Source organism: Branchiostoma belcheri, unplaced genomic scaffold, assembly GCF_001625305.1.
Source record: "Branchiostoma belcheri isolate BF01 breed outbred unplaced genomic scaffold, Haploidv18h27 scaffold85, whole genome shotgun sequence".
In the NCBI taxonomy this organism is placed as follows: Eukaryota; Metazoa; Chordata; class Leptocardii; order Amphioxiformes; family Branchiostomatidae; genus Branchiostoma; species Branchiostoma belcheri.
This window is the reverse complement of record NW_017804520.1, coordinates 886,161-905,040: the sequence shown is the minus strand read 5'-3', so window position 1 is coordinate 905,040 and position 18,880 is coordinate 886,161. Positions and strand designations below refer to the sequence as shown.

Below are 18,880 nucleotides of genomic sequence, written 5' to 3'. Positions count from 1 at the left end.
TTAGATGTCGGTTTGCTGAACATATTTGCCCCTGTATCGGAGAGTGTGTCCTTTGTCTCCCGGGAGCGGGGTATCCTAGACCGGGGAGAGAGGGGCGGCATGAATGCGTTCTCCTGACATCTGCAAAAGCCTTAATCCAATTTGAAAAGATGCAGTCAGTCAGGATAGGTAAAGGTAAAGGGCAGAAGGAAAATTGATTTCAGTTTCTGAAAATAGTTTCATCAGGTTGGTGAAGTATAGGATAAAGCAGAACTCCAGTCAGAACCTCTGAGGAGGGTCTCTGATAGACATAGAAACATCAGCACTAGGCATAGGTTAGAAATCTTGTTTGTGTAAAAAACTCCTGTGTCCTATGTTTTCAGTTTTTCATGCCGGATTCACCATACCTACATAGGCCTATATTGTAGGACAATTTGACTAAAATAACTGTCTTCGCAAACAATGTGTTGGATATTACAAAGTTGTTGATCACACGGAATAGAATATAAAGCTAACTGCTAAGAATAAGAACTGCGGAAAATAGGGAGAAACGGGAGAAGGCATGCATCAAGTTTCGTTTTCGATGTTTGCATATGTAGTTGAAAAAAATGTGAACTATTCCATACTTTCAGGTTATATTTTGCCGCCACCTGAACACGTCATACAGGCAATCAGCATGTCATGGCCTACGGGAAAAAGGTAACATTCGGGACACGAAACACTCTGTAAGTTTCATGTAGGATACCTGGGCAACAGTTTCACAGAACTTGCACAAAATTAACGTTATAACTTGAAACACCGATGGAATATAACAGTTAATGCCGCTGTCTTTTCCACAAGGGCGGCCTTCTTAAGAAAAGCCTGAATGAAAACGACGTTAATATCTTAGTTCCTTGAAGGCCATGAGGTTACTAGTTCATTGTAAATCTTGCCAAGTTCCTATAGTATGAAGACAGTTCGATTGGCCTGTAGGCGACAGCAGATCCCGTCAGTGTCAGTCTGTCAGACGATTTTTTACGTGTCCACAAGAGGGATGGCCGCCATGTTTGCTCACGTGTGGGGGCCGCCATGTTGGATTACATACAAGTGAATGGGAACTTTTGTTTGGCCTAAGCACCGCTTGGCAGGGACAACATGCCGGCAGTTTCACCATGGTAACCACAAGGTCAAATGTACAGCTCAGGTGGACGTCAAGTTAACGAATCTCACACCAGAGTTGCCAACAAACCAGTTTTCAAGTCCACTACTAGTATATATTAAATCTCCAAGCAGAATGCTTCTACTACAAGTCCACCAATTTCAGCTCATCAGTGTTGCTACCGAGAATAGACTGTAATATAAACATTGGTTAACACTTACTATGCAGTATATATACACGCTTCAAAAATTAACATGATGTTTCTCATCATCTAATATGATACAAAATTGGCAGACTTACCGCTGCACCAATCGCAATCGTGCCTTCAGTCTAATCTCCAAGCAGATCCTAGGGTGCCAAAAAGACACTATCAAATTGGCCAGGCAGTATCCATTGGCAAGAGAGGGTCCAATTCGACACCCAAGGTTGGCGGGGGTAGCGACAAAAACGGGCCATATATAAAAGGGAACGATCTTCCCCATCAACCTCTGCTTGGAGAGTACCTTCAGTCCAGAGTAGCTTTCTCGTCTGCTTGCTCCCTGTATTTCGCAGCGGTTCGTAACAAACATCATCTGATTCTACCCTATCTATCCACAGAGAGACAAATAGAAAGTACTGATAAAATCTGGAAACCGCAGCCAAAAGATTCCCTTCTAGTTTTCGTCGCCGTTTTTAGGCGTCTTTACGAACGCAATGGTGTTACAGGAGGGTGGTTTTCTATGTGCTTTAACATGATAGCATGTTGATGGGCTTGTGGCACGACATGCTCCCGTTATAGTCTCACAGTCGATATCCCGTCTCAATAATTATGTCAAAGGTGAGGCAGCCATCCTCAACTGAGATGAACGAAATTTTGTCTAGTCAAAAGTAGTGCAATGCTGACCTAGACTGTGAAATGTTCATGAGTTATGGAAAACAATTCTGATTTGTTTACATCGGCTTTTGTATATGATTTAATGTCACACATGTATTTGTTTATGTAAACCTTCGGGTACTTGTGTTACTTATGGCTTACAACCCTTTGTTATTTGTTAAATTTTGATTTAAGTTAATTTTTCTTGTTATATTGATGATTTTATTGTTTCTGTAGTTTGGGCGCCATTGAAAATCAGTTCGACAAAATTCAATGGGCCACCCAGCTGTCCGAATATTTAATAAATAAATAAATGCGACGGCTTCGCCTCGGCTCGCATTTCTAGACTAACTACTAGTACTCTTCTCTTCGGTGTGTTGGGGTCTTTTACCTGCAGAGATTTAAGGGCTGAGGTTAACGTTTGGAGCTCTTCCATACACGGGGATACCGGCTTTACGTCCCCATCCGAAATGACGAATGCAGCCCGAAATCATCTCAGTCATTATATCATTAAAGAATGTTTAAATCTTAGAGACCACATGTTAGAGAATAGTTAAACCTTTATTGTTGCCGCTGACATATATTCTGTACGTAGTTTGCCGCATACATATACTATGTACGTAGGATGACGTTATTCATACATGTATTTAGCATTGTTAGATCTTTAGCTATAGAAGACCATACGAAAGTCCTTGTACTTTTTGTTATAAGTCAATAAAGAATCTTTCTATATGCCAAATATGTGATCATAAAAGTATGGAGTTTCTCAAGTACCGACTTATAAAACCTAGATTTTAGAAGATCTGAACCCTGACCTTGCTTTTATTGTTAATGGAATTACTGGGACAGGGGTGTGGTAATTGAATGTTCCGCCCTTGGTGGCCGTTTTGTGCCCTCACCACATGCCCTAGCGACCGGCGTGGTAACCACACTGACCACACTGTGTTCACTTGTGCCGAAAATTCTGGAACAACGAAAAGGTCGAAAGTGACAACCAAATGAAGACGTAAAAAAAAGAACATAGCTACTAGTATTCATGAATGCTCTGGTGGTTTCAACGATAAAAGAGAACCTTGGACTTGAAGAAAATTATCAAGACGGTGCGATAGGCCAGATTTCACTGTTATTGTCTTTCCTACTCCAAGAACAAGCTATTATGGATTTTTGTTGTATCAATTATGCAACGAGTCAAGATGAGAAAATTACTATGATTGTGTTTTCAAAACTTTTAAATGTTGGTGTGATGATACCTGACGTCGACCGTCGTTTCCGATTCTAGGTTAGCCTCCTTCGCAGACCTCTGATGCGGCGGCGTTAATGTTTTCGATGAGCGACGCGAGTTATGCCGCCGAGGAGCCTGCGCCGAGGGACGGTTTTGCGCGGAAACCGTCTCTCCCCGGCAAAATCCCTCAGTGAACCGTCCCTCGGCGGCATAACTCGCATCGCTCCCCGAAAAAAAAAACGCCGCCTCATCAGAAGTCTGCAAATGAGGCTAATTCTAGGTTACGAAAAACAACCGTTTCGTGCCACCCCTCTACCCACGTACACCGCTGTGTTTTCAGCTGAAATTTACAGAAAAGATTTCTGAAAGAGAGGGAAAACATCCGGCGCCCATGTACAACAGACCACCTGTCCTGCCGGCTACATTAGACACGTAAGAACCGGATTGTGTCGAGGGAGACAAACGTCCTATCGGCAAACTTTCCAAACTCTTTTGCCAACACAAATTCCTCTATTTGCCTACTTGTTTTGTCTTTGATGTAAGTAGCGACGGGCTAGCTTCCAACAGCTGATTTGATCCTCGTGTGCGTTGTAAAGCGTAAGAAGTAAAATATAGGTGGCGAGAACACAGCACACACTACCATCATGTCATCATAGTATTATAGCATAATATAGTCGAAAATAAGGCCCATAGTTTTTTTTTTATTTGTACAATATCTTGTAAGTCCTGTTAATTTGGTATCGGAAGAACATTCGTTTTCCAACAGGAAAACAGTTCTTACACTTGCGTTCTGAATGCTTTGAAAAGGTCTTAGTTCACAATGAAGTACATGAAGTGTACGATTACCCTTCGTTTTGACATTTATAGAAGTTCGACAGCGTACGAAATATGAATTCAAGACACAGAAGTGTGAGTTCTGAGAAAAGAGAAGGTAATCAGCATCCGGAGTTAGAAAGGAGAGTAAGATTAAGAACGAGGGGAAACATTTTGAACTGGATCCAAGCCCGACACTTGAGTGGCGTTCAAGAAGGTTTGGGCATCTTCGCCGCTTCACTTTCTCTCTTTCATGTGCCGTGATTTTCCCACCGCCGGCCGATCGATCCTCTCCTCTCCCGTCCCCGCCATGTTTGCCCAGGGTAATTAAAATTAATTTACTGAAGAGTCGGGCCTCCCGGTCGATGCGCCGTGGAGAGCGTGCTAATTGGTGGTAAGTGTCCGAGCAGTTTTTCTAGCAATTCCGTCTGATGGCCTCTCAGGCGGCGGCGCGTTTGTGTCCACCTGTTTTAAGACTCCTTGACGAACCTTTGAAGACGGGGCTAAAGCCTCTCGACTCGCCCCGGCGGCTTTGGCGCCCTTTCCCGAGCCACCACATCAAAGCGCGCGGTAGAATAAACACCGCGCGACCACCTGAGAGACTAGCCCGCCAATTTGCTCAGTTGGCGACGATACATCGCCCGGGGGCTCCATTCTACTTCACAGGAGTACGCCTGGATTGGTCGACACGGGTTCGAATCCTGCTGGAGAGGCCGTAGGGTCAATAGACCACCATACACACTCCATCACGGCCGGCGCCCGCGCCATGGATGCGTCGCGGCGTGGAACACAAGATTTACACAGATCCAATTTGCCGCATGTGTACCGTGACCGAACAACTCTTACCGCATCGCTGTTCTTTTGGTGTCGGCTTGCAAGGCCGGCTCCTTAAGAAACCAGGAAAACGTCATCTTTAACCAGATATGCTGGGAGGAAATATCGTCTGGTTGTCTGCGCTTGAGCTTTTCTCCTACTCCTTTTGGGTTTTTTTCCTCATTTTGCGAATTACTAAGGTTAAGGAACACAATAAGAAACCGACTTCCCACCAACCGCCCGCTTTAGGATAATCCTCCTGATTGTCGTTAAGCTTCAAGATAAAATCAAACAAAGACTTAATACTGGAATCTTCGGTCTGTCCACGTTAGTTCAGGAAGGATTAAGGAAAGCCAGTTTTGGGACGGTGAAGAAATTAGATATTCCTATTGTATGATTAACGTCAATAAAGTCGAAGGGGAAGTAAGTTTTAAAAAAAAAAGTAAAAATGTCAAGTACATGATTACATGTAGTGAGATTCCTCCAAGAAAAAAACGTCTTCAAAAACAAAAAGAACCTTCTTTTGCCCCGCCAATCTTTAGAAGTTAGGCCCCATTTCGACTGAGGCGACGACCGTTGCCGACAAAAATTCTCATCATCTAGTTCAAGCAAATTTCATCGATGATTGTGTGTTTGTTGTCTCTCAAATCACAATTTTACATCATGGATCATAATCAGGTTATAAAATAATAGTTCACATGAATCCAATTTGCTTGCACAACGCTTTCTATCCAGTGGAAAGCGACTTAGAATGACGTATACTGTGCCTACTCTACAAGCAGAGGTTTGGGGTTTGGCTTATTTTTGGCGTGTTGTACATGTTTACACTTGATTTTTTTTTAAACCAACCCCCTCCCCCAAAAAAATTCCAGGGCAAAAAAGAAACCGCGATCCGCGCGATAAAAAAAAAAACTAAAAACACGCCAAAAACAAGGAGAAGTCGTAGACATCATCCCTCCATGAAATAGCTTGTTATTTTGTAATCTTTTGGTGTATTTCAATAGAGATATTATGAGTCAAACTGTTATAGAGTTTGCGAATATACTACTGGGGATGGTACCCAGGCTACATTTGCCTGTACATGTAGGTCAATGACCAGACAAATGACCTGCAGACCAGACAAACAAGATTTATTTTCCTGCAGACTCTATAGGGGTAAAAATAGATAGGGCTGCCTGGGTCTGACCTACCAGCTGGAGGTATAAACAAAAACACTCTGTCCCAACTTTTGGGTCAAACAGACCATCCTATTATGAAGTAGGGGTGAAAAAGTGAAAATCCTTTTAAATCAAGCAATAAAAATATGCGACAACCTGCTAATGCACTCCAAAACACAAAGAGACTCAACAACTACCCACATACCAAAAATCATACCAAACCATCCCCTAGATTTTCCAAACATTCAACACAAAAAGTCCAACATTAAACATTTTGTAAATATCAAACGCAAACAGCTAGGGGACCCAAATTTAAACCACTAAACCATGGTAATAACAACTACATGCTACCTTAATATCGCACAAACAGTCCATAACGCGAAAACAACAGAATAAAAAATTAAACTGCAGTACCAAGGTCAATCACCAGGGGCTCGAAGTCAACCTACACAATCTCCAAGGCCCCATCCATCAATCTGCCAAATATCGTACAGTTCCTTCTCACCGATCTTCAGATATCAGACCAAACATGAAACGGAAGTAAAAACACGTACCCCCATTTTCATGGAGGGTAATAAGCCAAACCCAAACCTCTGCTTGGAGAGAATACTGTGGCACCCCCCCCCTCCCTCCTCCCCCCCACACTCACTTTCAATTCCACTTCACCCCCGCCAAGTGGACGGTGCTGCTGTGAAAAGTGAAGTCACAAAGCCAAGCCGCACCGCGGGCAAAAATGTTTGTATTTCTCATGGCGGGGCGTCGCCCCAATCTGGTAACCATAGTTACCGCGTCACGGCGGGGGCTGTTTCTACATTTCTGGTCCCTCCTTAGCGAGCAGCTGATCCTATAGCGGACACTTGTGGAGAAAGTATCGGGCAAAACGGATTAGCGACGCTACGTTTATCTGTAAAGGTCTCTCTCTATTGTAAGAAACGGGCAGATGTTTTGAAATATGTTTACAAACAATGAACGTAAGGAAATATTAGATTAGTCAGTAGTAAGGCCATTAATCTAGACAGCGATCGCTAAGATCGAACGCGCGTAAGGTCAAAACGTTTCTCGAAAGGCATTGAATCCCGGAAATACAGACTATAACGCCGAACTGTTACATTAGAATTGAGAGAAGCTGCACCTTGCCAAACTATCTTAACCTCCTTAATGCTATGTAATTGTTATTGCAAGTTGATGAATACTACTGTATGGTCTGCTAGAACTGACCATGTAACCAGCATGTGTAAATGCTGCCATCGTAGAGGTTTGGATTGCATCAAAATGGTGTAATTTGTGACTAGACCGCAAGAATGCGCTGTTGCTTAAAGCCCCTATCACACATACACGAACTCCCTACGAATTCGTTCCCGAGCACCAGCCGAAGAGGTCGCTGGTGTTTGGGAACACGCTGACCAGATTTAGGCCACGGCTACCCTTTTTATATAAATCAAACCGAATTTGAGTTAAATTGGAGCCAAAACTGAAAACATCACGGAAAACATTAACTAAATCCAATGCCTTTTATTACATGTCTCGAAATATTGAATGTACGTTTCAGCTGTTTCCTATGCTTGGTCTAAGCATGTTGTCGACTTGTATCTGGTGACTCATAACTAGACGTTTTGAGCTAAGCGCAAGTCATTTCTGCCAATGTGCCGGCAACACATTATCTTTCGAACATATGAGCCAAATCTTTCACCCAATAAAGCGTAAAAGACTGGGTTTATGGCCGAGTTCGTGACATACAGAAGCAAACCGAGTTCAAACAAAGCCTCGGGAATCTGGTTCACCAACTTGAACTCTAGCAGAAGTGTATTAATCTGCCACAGAGACAACGCCACGACGAAAAAGCTAACAACAGCGGCAACCATCTTGGTGACCTTGTTCCTTGACTTGGTCGCGCGTCTGCATTGTGTAGATGGCGGCGGCGACTGCCGAAGTTTTCGCCATATCAGTCCGTACAGGTTGATGATGATGCACGTTGGAAAAACGTACGTGATGGCAAAGTTGTATACAACACGCAGTTTGCCGTACAACGTCGAGGACACAACGGGCGGGTGGAGAAATTTGCAGGATGATTTTACGTGATTTCCTCCGGTTGAAGGATTTTCTTGGACGTAGACAAAAAAGTCCGGGTCTAAGAACACTGGCGTGACGGACACTGCAGCAGCACACCACACGGCAGCGCACGTCATCCAGGCCTTCTTTGCACAGACACCTTGCTGTCCGATCGGGTCCGTGATAGCCTTGTACCGTTCAAAACTGATAGCAGTAAGGAAGAACACGCTGCAATACGAACTGCCATAACACATGATATAGCCAGCAACGCACATGGTATGGCCAAATATCCAGCCATTCGCGTGCAGCTGAGCGACTGTGTCAAACGTGATAGAGCAACAGTACGATGCGTCCGCTATAGCCAGATTGAGAACGAAAATATTAGGAACCGTCCGCATGTCAGGATACCTAATAATGATATACAACACCAACAGGTTTGCGAGGAATCCTACGATGGCCACTAGTTGACTGATGTAAACAAAAACAACGACAGTAGCAGAGGTAGAATCCAGTGGCCAGTCACTGTAACTGACGTTCAAGCTGCCAAAGGTTGCAGATCTGTTTTCACCGGATATGTTCGGAAGAAAATCACCCATGATAGGCAACGAATCCATCATAAAATTAAACTCGTCCATACTCTCATGTGTTCTTCTGTGACCAGGCAGTAGAGTGATCCTCTCGGTTGAATATTCCCAGAACTCTGTTGGTCTGGCTGGAGTGATGCTGAATCTCTCTGTTCTCCTCCTAAATACTCATACCTTTCGGGGGCGTGTCCTCCTCGAGATGACTATTATGAGTCTCCTCCTATCTTCGCTGTATTCCACGTCTCTAACCTTACTCCCTCAAGCTTGACCATCTCGAATAGAGCCACTGGTGTTACTAGTACTTCCAGCTTCATCTTTCCTCACAGCATCATCAATGTATGCTCAGACAATTAACACCGCTTGGCAACTGTTGAATCTGCCGAGCTATAACATGTAGACGCTCAAAGCCTAAAAAACCTGACTGAGAAGCTCACTCGGCATCAAATAAGTGGAAATGATTCCGTCCACGGATGTGTTCATCTATGCAGACCTATATTCATCATTCCTACAATCCTAAGGCCACAGCAAGTAAATTTTATGGATGGCATCCTCCGCAGACTCCAAATCTAATGCGATAGGGCGAAAAAAAACAAGGCGGCCCCAAAAAATTAGATTTCTATATTTTTTTTTCAAATTTTGAGATATACTTTTAAACAATATTTTGTGATTCAGCGGCAACACCACATATAAAGGAATGAAATACAACACTGCAACACAGTAAAAGTAAAATACAAAACATTAAATCAGTGTCTTGTCTTGTCTCCTCTCTTCAAATTTATCTGTTATTAAGGTTCCAGCATGGCAACAGACATATTTAACCATTTTCGGCATGTTGTCCGCTGTCAAAGGGAAACTAAATTTCTTGTTTTTTTCCCCAAAATCAGGCGAAAATTAATGCGCGCGCTGATGTCATACATAAAAATTTCTTGCTATGGCCTAATGCAGCTGTTGATGCGTCTGGTGGACAAAACACTCAGCTCAGCTCACGGTCCGATCCCAGGGGACTGCTCAGCCTGACAGCTACAAGACGTTACCCGGCTATTAAAGTAGTCATAAACGCTTTAAAGACCCCCCGAGACCCCGACCGTATCGATAAGATCATAAGCGCGACCGTGATGACTGAGTGAATCTGTCCTTCCTTTCTTCAGCTCTCTTCTGTGGATGTTTAGAAGAGCGACATGTTGTCTCTTAACAGTGCTTTCCCCCTTATGCTGAGGTCACAATTCCAAACCCGGCCGGGCAGGCTTATGGAACGAAAAGTATCATATAAAAGACATCAAATCACGAAAAAGTTGAAAAAAATTAATTGCGTATATTATTGATATAAATCGTTGATTTTTCTTTAATCGAAACAGCCCGGCCGGGCCCCGGTTTGGAAATGTGACCTCAGCATTACTACCTGACCCCTACCGAGTTACGTGTTAGGACGCACGGTATACAGTAATTATAGTGGGCTAAACAGATAAATAGATAAATCCGATTTCACCATATCTTATGTGTTATATTCATATAGGAGCTTAAGAATCATCTTGAACATTATCCAGTGATAGATGATACATGTGTACTAGACTTTACAAGTACATGTACGTGTGCTAACATCATGATGCGGTGTGACCGACTTATTCTGTACATTCCAAATATTTTTTTCTGAGCAAACAAAAATAGAAACCCTTACATACTTAAATGACTGCAGTCATTTACCTGAATATTTCTACCGATAAATGAGGACAATAAGGATCCATCAACACTTCAGGCATGTTTATTATAGCAGTCAATACATCAGTAACACGGTAACACCAGTCTGTGTACATATATATATTCCCCAAACTGAGGAACAACAATGATACGAAACAAATGGCAATGGAAACCAAAATCATTTAAACAACCTAGATGCATTTCACAGTCGTGTATCATAAGACAGTATTGTTGCCACCTGGTCAGATCTAGAAGGTATCCTCCTATTCTGTCCAGCATTTTTTCCACATAGACGCCACTGACAAAGAAGGATTTGGATATACTGTCGAAACTTATCGCCCAATAATGCATAAAAGAATGGATTTACGGCGGAATTTGTGACGTACAGCGCCAAACAGACGTCATACAGACCATTGGGAACGTTCTGAATCAGGTTGAAGTATGTGAGTATCCAGTAGGTGTGCCAGGGGAGCAAGGCGACAACAAAGAACGCCACCACAGCGGCGACCATCCTGGTAACCCTGTTTCTTGATCTGATTACCTGTGGGGATAGATTACACGGTTTTTTCCCCCGCAGTTCGCGCCATATTATTACATATAAAGGTATGATAATACATAACGGTGCGAGGAAGTTTCCCACAAAGGCGTACAAGCCACGTAATTTCTTGAAGAGTTCTTCTGGTATCTGGTCTGGGGCGAAGGCGTCGCATGATGTGGTTATGATGTGATCTTCACCCTCCGACTGAACGGAGTAGATGTGAACATCGGTTTTTACAAAGATCAACAGAGGCGACGCGGCGGCTAGACCAACGATCCACACAACGACGCTGGCAGCCCACGCTTTTTTCTGAGACATGTTCTGTGAGTGTCTGATGGGGTCTGTGACGGCCTTGTACCGTTCGATGCTCAAAGCAGTCAGGAACCACACGCTACAAAACGCGCTAACGTACCCCATGATGTAGTAGACGTTACACATCACATTGCCGAATATCCAACCTTTTACGTGCAGGGAGTACACAGAATAAAAAGGCGCCGCGCAGCAATACAGAGCATCCGCTGCCGCCAAGTTGAGCACAAACACATTAGGCACAGTTCGCATGGCCGGGTATCTAGCGATGATGAAGATAACTAAAAGATTTGCAAGCAATCCTACACCAGCTACCAACTGCCCGATGCAGACAGTCGCCAGTTCATGTGTTGGGGAGGGAGATTGTGGCCAGGACACTCTTGTATCGTTACCACAGTCGAAGACTTCTGTATTGTTGTAGCCTGATGTGTTGCCAGTCATATTTGAGCAATCCATCGCCTTCTCTGGTCAGTATCTATCTACGGCGCTGTTCCTAGATGGCAAATTGAATATGGGCTTTAGTTCAATACATTGGATATATATCGTCTTCTACAGAAGGTAGTTCTAAGCTCAAATAATGATTTCTAAGATCTCATCACTTAAGAAGACATAAAAACCCGTGTGAGCGATAAACTGGATTGTTGCTAAGTCTAGTGCAAGTGGTTACGGTCGGATTTTGCCGAGTTGTTTCGCACTACAAAGTACAGACATGCAGAAACTTTACCTACCGGAACATTAGTAGGAAAAGCCCTTTGATGGCGATATGCTGCGTGTAAGTCTGTACGACTTCAACGCCGACTGGTGATGATATGGATAGCCAGTGGTTTTCCTACTTTATATACATACTAATGAACTCATCATTTCCGTCGGAAAGGCCATATATGTCAATTTGATAGCCCAAGAGGAAGGAAATATTAGTTAGGCCACAGCAAGTAAATTTTATGGATGACATCCCCCACAGACTCCAAATCTAATGCGATAGGGCAACAAAAAGCAAGGCGGGCAAAAAAACAAGATTCCTACATTTTTAAATTTTGACATCATATGCCTAGTTAAACAAGAAATGATACATATGTTGTGCTGGGTTTACTACCAACTACCACAACATTCATTATTTGTCACTGAAAAATAAAAGTCAAAGCAAAAGACAAAACAATAAATTCGAGCATTGTCTCCTCTCTTCATTATCTGCCATCCACGTTCCAGCATGACATCTTTGTCCATTTTCGGCATGTTGACCACTTTCAAAGGATAACAACATTTCTTGTTTTCTTTTCCAAAATCAGGCGAAAATCAATTCGCGCGCTGATGTTATCCATGAAAATTGCTGTGGCCTAATTATGTATTCCAATTGCTTATTAACCCTTAAGAGATGTGGGATGGTGTTGACCGAAGGTGGGAGTGTTGCCCTTGAAAGCTCTGCAGAACCGTCAACGTAAAAGCCAATGATGAAAAGCCAATATTTAAAGATGATGCAACGTGTTTGTTAATAAGGATTTGACCTCGCTTGAACCCACTAAAAGGTTTGCTTGAATGTTGGTCGCATTTATACAATTTATGTAGTTCCAGGTGTCTAATGGCAATGTCAACGGTTCTCTTGCCGCCTCTTTGTGTATAAGCGAGCTGCTTCTCTGGTGTTTCAAACTGTTTGCGTTGATACAAAATAATTCCAAGCAACTGGCGGTCGTGTCAACAGTTATGTATGAAGTTACATAACCTTCAACGACCCCGCTAATGTTTGCCTGTATGATTTAAAGGAAATTAGACTGGTGATGATATGGATAGCCAGTGGTTTTTCCTACTTTATATACATACTAATGAACTCATCATTTCCTTCGGAAAGGCCATATATGTCAATTTGATAGCCCAATGGCCAAGAGGAAGGAAATATTAGTTAGGCCACATGAAGTGAATTTTATGGACGACATCGTCCGCAGACTCAAAATCTAATGCGATAGGGCGAAAAAAAACAAGGCGGGCAAACCAAACAAGACCAAACAAGCAACTGGCGGCCGTGTCAGTAACAGTTATGTATGAGGTTACATAACCTTCCACGACCCCGCTAATGTTTCCTGTAGGAAATAAAGGAAATTAGAAAGGTAACATTTGCAAAGCAAATGCATAATGTTTACCTTCGTATACTATCTGCTTATGGTAACCACACTCAATGGCGAATTATCATCACTATTTGGCTGAATTTTTACTGTTTATTTTGCAACCAGCGTTGATTGCTATGATGGGGGCTACTTCCAGGTGACGTACTCGATAGCCCGTTGGCCTGCGTTACACACTCTCTCGCCATAGCATAGGCTGATTGGGACCGCTAGGTGCGCTATTTTTTAGTCAGGCTAGGCTAGGCCACTCTCCAGTGACCTAATCCCGTGGGAGACAGCAGAGGGAAGAAAGAGAAGGGGTAGAAGAAGTACAACCTTCATGGAGATGGACACCCTGAAGCGGGATGCTGGGCTCAGCAACATCACCACAGCAGAACTCCCCTCACTGATGGAGGACAGGGACGAGTGGAGAAGAAGAACCCATTGTTCCCCGTGATGGCATCACTGATGTCCCGTTTAATGTCCAAGGCCACCCGTGACTAGTCTCCACCAGACTTCTTTTGCGGGGTGAATAAATCGTAGAAATCGGCCTAAAAAGGGTATTGATTGGCCAGAGAAGGTAGCCGGCCAGAGAAGCTCCAGGGCCCCGCCCTCCCTTTTTAGGCCGATTTCTACGATTTATTCACCCCGCAAAAGAAGTCTGGTGGAGACTAACCCGTGACCGTCCTGAGAACAGTGTGAGTCGGAGGGACCGGTGACCCTAGGTGGTTAGGACAATGACCCTGTGGCACCTCCTGTCTACATAACGTGCCTCCGTCTGCCGGATGTGATTAGAGGGCCAACATAATTACTTTTATAGTTGCGGTTTGTGTTTGTGTAAAGCTTCCGGCTGAGGTTGGGTATAAAGGAGTGTAAAAGGTCACGCCGCCGACTCTCATTGGTGATATTTGTTAGCCGACCTCGGTGGTCTACGAGGGAGTTTAAAGGAGTAAGTATAAGGGACGAGTGGAGAAGAAGAAGAAGAAGATGATGACTGTGAAGCAGTCATCATCAACTTACTGGGATGAAGCATGGTGCTTTTGCTTGTTTGTTCGCATAACCTGTAAACCGCTTTTAATGACCCTTTTAGTCGTAACACACCAGTCTTGTACATGTACATGTAAAGAAGCTGGTGTGTTACGCCGAAAGGCGGTTATACCGGCTCTACAGATACAAGAGTGCAAGCTGTGTAAGACCGAAGCTAGGTACGTATATATAGTGAGTGAAGTGAGCGAAGTCGTGTAATAAAGTGCATTTCCCAAGGGCACAAGATTGGGTCTATTAAAGCGGAACATTCTACACGTTACGCCACACGACCCCACCTTTTGCAAGTAATCAGTAATCTATTAGCACAAAGCGGTTTCCTAAAGCTCATGCGTGCTTGGTTTTCAGCCAAGAACACAGGGTCACACCCCTATCATAGTGTATACCAAAGTCAGACATAGTGAAGTCACTCACGACCTTAATGTGCAGATCCACGTGTTCTTGGTTTGTACTCTGCAGATCTTGACCTTTGACATTCACAAGAGCATGCGCACTAGAAAACTTTGAGAACGGCCTATCAGGAAGGATGACCTTGGACAAAAACATCCGTTTCTGATCATCCTGGGCTGGGGTAGACCGTTATCAATGCTTAGCGGGGAAAATGTATTATGTAGAATAGACATTAATCTTTTGAATAAACCTTTAAAGGAGAAGAATCGACTCTTCTTTACACAACTGCATGCAACAAACTTGTTCATTTATTAAGGTTACACTGTTCTGGTATGTAAATGAAGACCTAATCTGCATAATTAATGTGAAATTGCTACAATTTTATAGTGTTAACTGCTGGGTATAATACTTGTTCAGTGAAGGTGAACATCACTATTAAAACAATCTATTCAAATCAGGATCTCATTTGTATAATATATGAGGAAAAGACAGAATAGCTGTTGGAATTTCTTGAAAGAGTAGAAATTGGTGCTGCTGGAGAAAACATTTGCCGCTTCGAGTCCCGAAGCCTGGTAGAGGCTAATACTCCTGTACATCCGATACCACCCGTGACTTTCGGGATGAAAAATTACTGAGCTACCTTTGAACGTTCAAGCAAGAAGGCGACGTCGACAGTCCTGTGAACGTGCGATTCGCCTCGAAGCCAGGCTATAGAAATGGCCTACACAGACCAGCTCCTCGGCTTCAGTGCCAACATGTCCCAATGAAAACTTTCCTGGCCTTTCCTCTGGGCCTATGGAACAGAAGACTACGGGCCTGTGCAGGCTCTGGAGCCTGGCTTCTAGGCTATACACGGTGGTCCTTTGCACAGAACGGTCTTCAACAAACCATAAACGTGTCTGACGATTATCAGTGCATGGTCATGGGTCTGCGGAAAACCACATGCCTGATAATTGAAGGGAAACGTCCATTGTGACCGCACTGGTTTCCTGCCGCCCAAATCGGTCTTAATCAAGAAAGACTTGTACCTGCCTGATAAAAGATTCAAAGGGAATCAAGGAAGTCCTGAAAGATCAAATATCGGATACTGTGTTTCCCCGGCTGGGGAGGCTTAATAAGCTACAAATGGAGTATCCGAGAAGACGACAAATCAGGCTTTCTCACGCGACTTCTCTTATAAAGTCCGACTGTGAAATGCACGCAACAATCATCAAGCCTAGCTGTCCTAGCTGCTATGGGGATCAAACCCACACCACTTCTTCCTGAACGTGAGGAAAAGCTATCTGTCACCAAAAAGTCAAGACAGTAGCATGTTCAGGACAAAAGATAAAAAAAGTTCTGCTGCAGTACCAAGGTCAGCCACTAGGAGGCCCAGATTTGACGTTGACCTTTGCCTTCCAACTAGAAAGAACTACCAACATACCAAATATAATCACATTCCATCAGGGCGTTCTGCAGTTATGCTGACCACAAGTATGCGGAAACACACACACATAGACACATAGACACACAGACAGACACACAGACAGACAGGCCAAACACAATACCTACATTTTTATGTAGGTAACTAGCGCTAGATAGAAACACAATGGTACTGTAACTTGCAGTTTTGACTCCAGCTGTTAGCCTCGCATTGCAGGCTTTTGAGAGCACTGCGTCAGCCTCGCATTGCAGTACGTTCTGGCACTGGATCCTTCTCCGTCCGTGTCTGTTTTCAATGATTATGGAATCTCGTCGTGACGTAACGTCGTCTTGCACGGAGAATGTTTTCTTGGAAGCCCTGCAATGTAGTCCACACGGGTGATCTGAGGACAGGGGAGTGTCAGTGGGGAGAGGGAAGAAACTGCGTCAACAAACTGGTAAAATCTGGACGGCCGTCAAAAAACTGAATACAATGATGAATGATGTAACAATCACTTGGATGAACTTCACAGAATTTTAAAAAAAAAAAACTTTTCCTTCGGTGTCTATCTCGGTTTCTATAAGTTATAACCCTTTTTTAAAAGCCACATAGGCCAAAACGGCAGGGTTGAGGATTGTAAAGGTATGTGTGCAAGTTTCATAGCCTTTCTTTCATAACGTGAGAAAGCAGTGTGAGCCGACAGTGGTTCGACCCCTTGACCTTCCGAATCCACTGGGAATTCTCCATCCCCGAGGCCATTATTACACGGGTCCTGAACATAACAGCACATAATAAGCCACTTTGTGAGACCGTTGACGGAGCCTGCTAGGGAGGCTAAATTTGAGCCGCTCTACAGAAAATGAGCAGCAGATGAACTACGGTTTCCCAAGTGCCGTACTGCGCATGTCTCTTCACCTTGCTGTTGGGCAAAGGTCACTATTTCCCGCAGGCGCAGAAGGCACATTTTAAGTGCATCCAAAACACACAAACTTATTTCTGGTATGTGTGGATAAATGCTGGCATTTTTCAACTGGAGAGTTATTTCTCTTTCTATTGTGTGCTTTTCATTTTTTTCGGCTGCCTGCCAGTAGAGCTCTACTAGTAGTCTAAAAGTAATCCCATCTTGTTGTTTTTTGGTGATGTGTACAGGGGGGTCAGAGGTCATGATCTCACTGTTTCCATCCATCGTACTTATTTCCACTAGTCAAAATATGAGATTTTTTTTACTAAATGGACAATTTGGAGGTTGGACTACCCTGTTATGCAATTTGAGTTTGCAATAGTTGAACACTCAAGTAGGTGATTTTTGCCTGCTCAGTTCTTCGTGTTCCCCATATATTCCAATGGGGGCTGGAAATTGGTCTGTTCATTCTTCCCGCGGCAAAAAAAAAACGTAGCCTCTACTTCAGCCAGCTGCCTGTATTGGGTTAGATGGAAAATACGTTTCTCACAAATCAACCTGATGAAAGAAAAAGACGCGAGAAGCCCCGAGCACTCCTCTGTACTTTCGTGAGAGTCTTGTCTGCATTATAGGTTCCTGCGCCTGAAGTGACGTCGTTTTTTCTTTATCACCTTGTCCCTGACCTTGTACACCTTGGGGCACTGAAATAGTCACACACTCGGACATGCTGAGATCCAAACTACATGTATTAGAAAGAACAGCATGACATTTTTAAAAAGTTTATGTCAAAAAGCATTGCATTTGGCCATGTAAAAGAACAACTTGCGGCAGTACTGGATGTGCTATTAAACAGATTATGCAAGATTATTCAAGACTTCACGAAGACAATCTTTTATACCTGCCATATTAAACTTTTAAAGAGGTGCTCATTTTTTGACAAATACTGGTGCTATTCAGTCCGAATTTTGGGTAAGACGCAATTTTTTTGGCAGCGGAATGTTGCAGCAAGAAGCTCCTTGGTTGAAAATGACAATTTAAATCTTATTCCTCCTTCCAAATCCTTTCACCTAATCACCCTCAACTGGCAGGCCAGACGACAGTGCACGAACCCACGGGACGCCTGATGACACCGTGATGCAGAAAATGTGGACCATTTTGGCCAGCTCATAAATCTTGTAGTGTATAAGATCGAGCACGTCCTTCATTTCCTTGGGGGGTCTACATGGGGAGCTGGTGACAACGCTTTACGCGATTCACGGGGACTTCCTACGTATTATGCTAATTTCAGGACGGAAAAATTGATTCGCAAAATTTCGCCAGCTTGCTACGAATGATAACTTTCCTACAATTGGCGGGCAATTGGACTACGTAGCTGGCTGGTCTACGTGCTGCCTCAGCCCTCGTCCTTGGCACAGGAGGCGGCCCGCGGGGAGTCTAATAAGAACCAGTCGCGCCTCACTTCCATAAACTTTATGTGTGTCTTGTCCAGAACATGTCACATAAGTTAGCAGCTATGATATATACGTCTGTGCCTAACAGTACAGCCTTTTCTAGCGGCCAGTCAGTAGCTCCGCACGGGGCCAAGGGCCCAGGTAAGGTAAGGTAAGTCAGTAGGTCGCACACGTGGACAGTTGGTAACTAGGTTAACCTAATAACATTAATAATTTACAAGTAAATATAAGGTCGGGCTAGTGTTTCGAGTGAAATGCTGAAGAGAGGAAAACGTACATTGTAGTCCGGTACTTATTCCAATTTGATATCAGCAACCTATAGGATCTCTTCTGCAAAGGGTGTGTAAAACTGAGCCAAACTTAAAAATTTCTTCGGAATTACCTAGTACCCTAGTAGAGCCCCCAAACCCCTAGAGGAGCCTTTCTCCCTACAGCTGATTCTGCGGGCT

At 43.7% G+C, this 18,880-nt stretch overlaps 2 protein-coding genes across 2 annotated transcripts; both read right to left on the bottom strand.

Annotated features, from left to right (window-relative positions):
* Nucleotides 1–7,579: 7,579 nt before the first annotated feature.
* On the bottom strand, nucleotides 7,580–8,620 carry LOC109487006 (somatostatin receptor type 2-like). Its single transcript, XM_019790922.1, has one exon. The coding sequence runs from the start codon at nucleotides 8,618–8,620 to the stop codon at nucleotides 7,580–7,582; it is 1,041 nt and encodes a 346-aa protein (XP_019646481.1).
* Nucleotides 8,621–10,505: 1,885 nt separating this feature from the next.
* On the bottom strand, nucleotides 10,506–11,617 carry LOC109487005 (delta-type opioid receptor-like). Its single transcript, XM_019790921.1, has one exon. It carries the CDS (start codon nucleotides 11,604–11,606, stop codon nucleotides 10,506–10,508), a length of 1,101 nt encoding a protein of 366 aa, XP_019646480.1. The 5' UTR covers nucleotides 11,607–11,617.
* Nucleotides 11,618–18,880: the final 7,263 nt, after the last annotated feature.

What these genes read in the sequence shown, in the direction of transcription:
- LOC109487005 (XM_019790921.1), bottom strand. Translation starts at nt 11,606, where the DNA reads ATGGATTGCTCAAATATGACTGGCAACACATCAGGCTACAACAATACA.
- LOC109487006 (XM_019790922.1), bottom strand. Translation starts at nt 8,620, where the DNA reads ATGGGTGATTTTCTTCCGAACATATCCGGTGAAAACAGATCTGCAACC.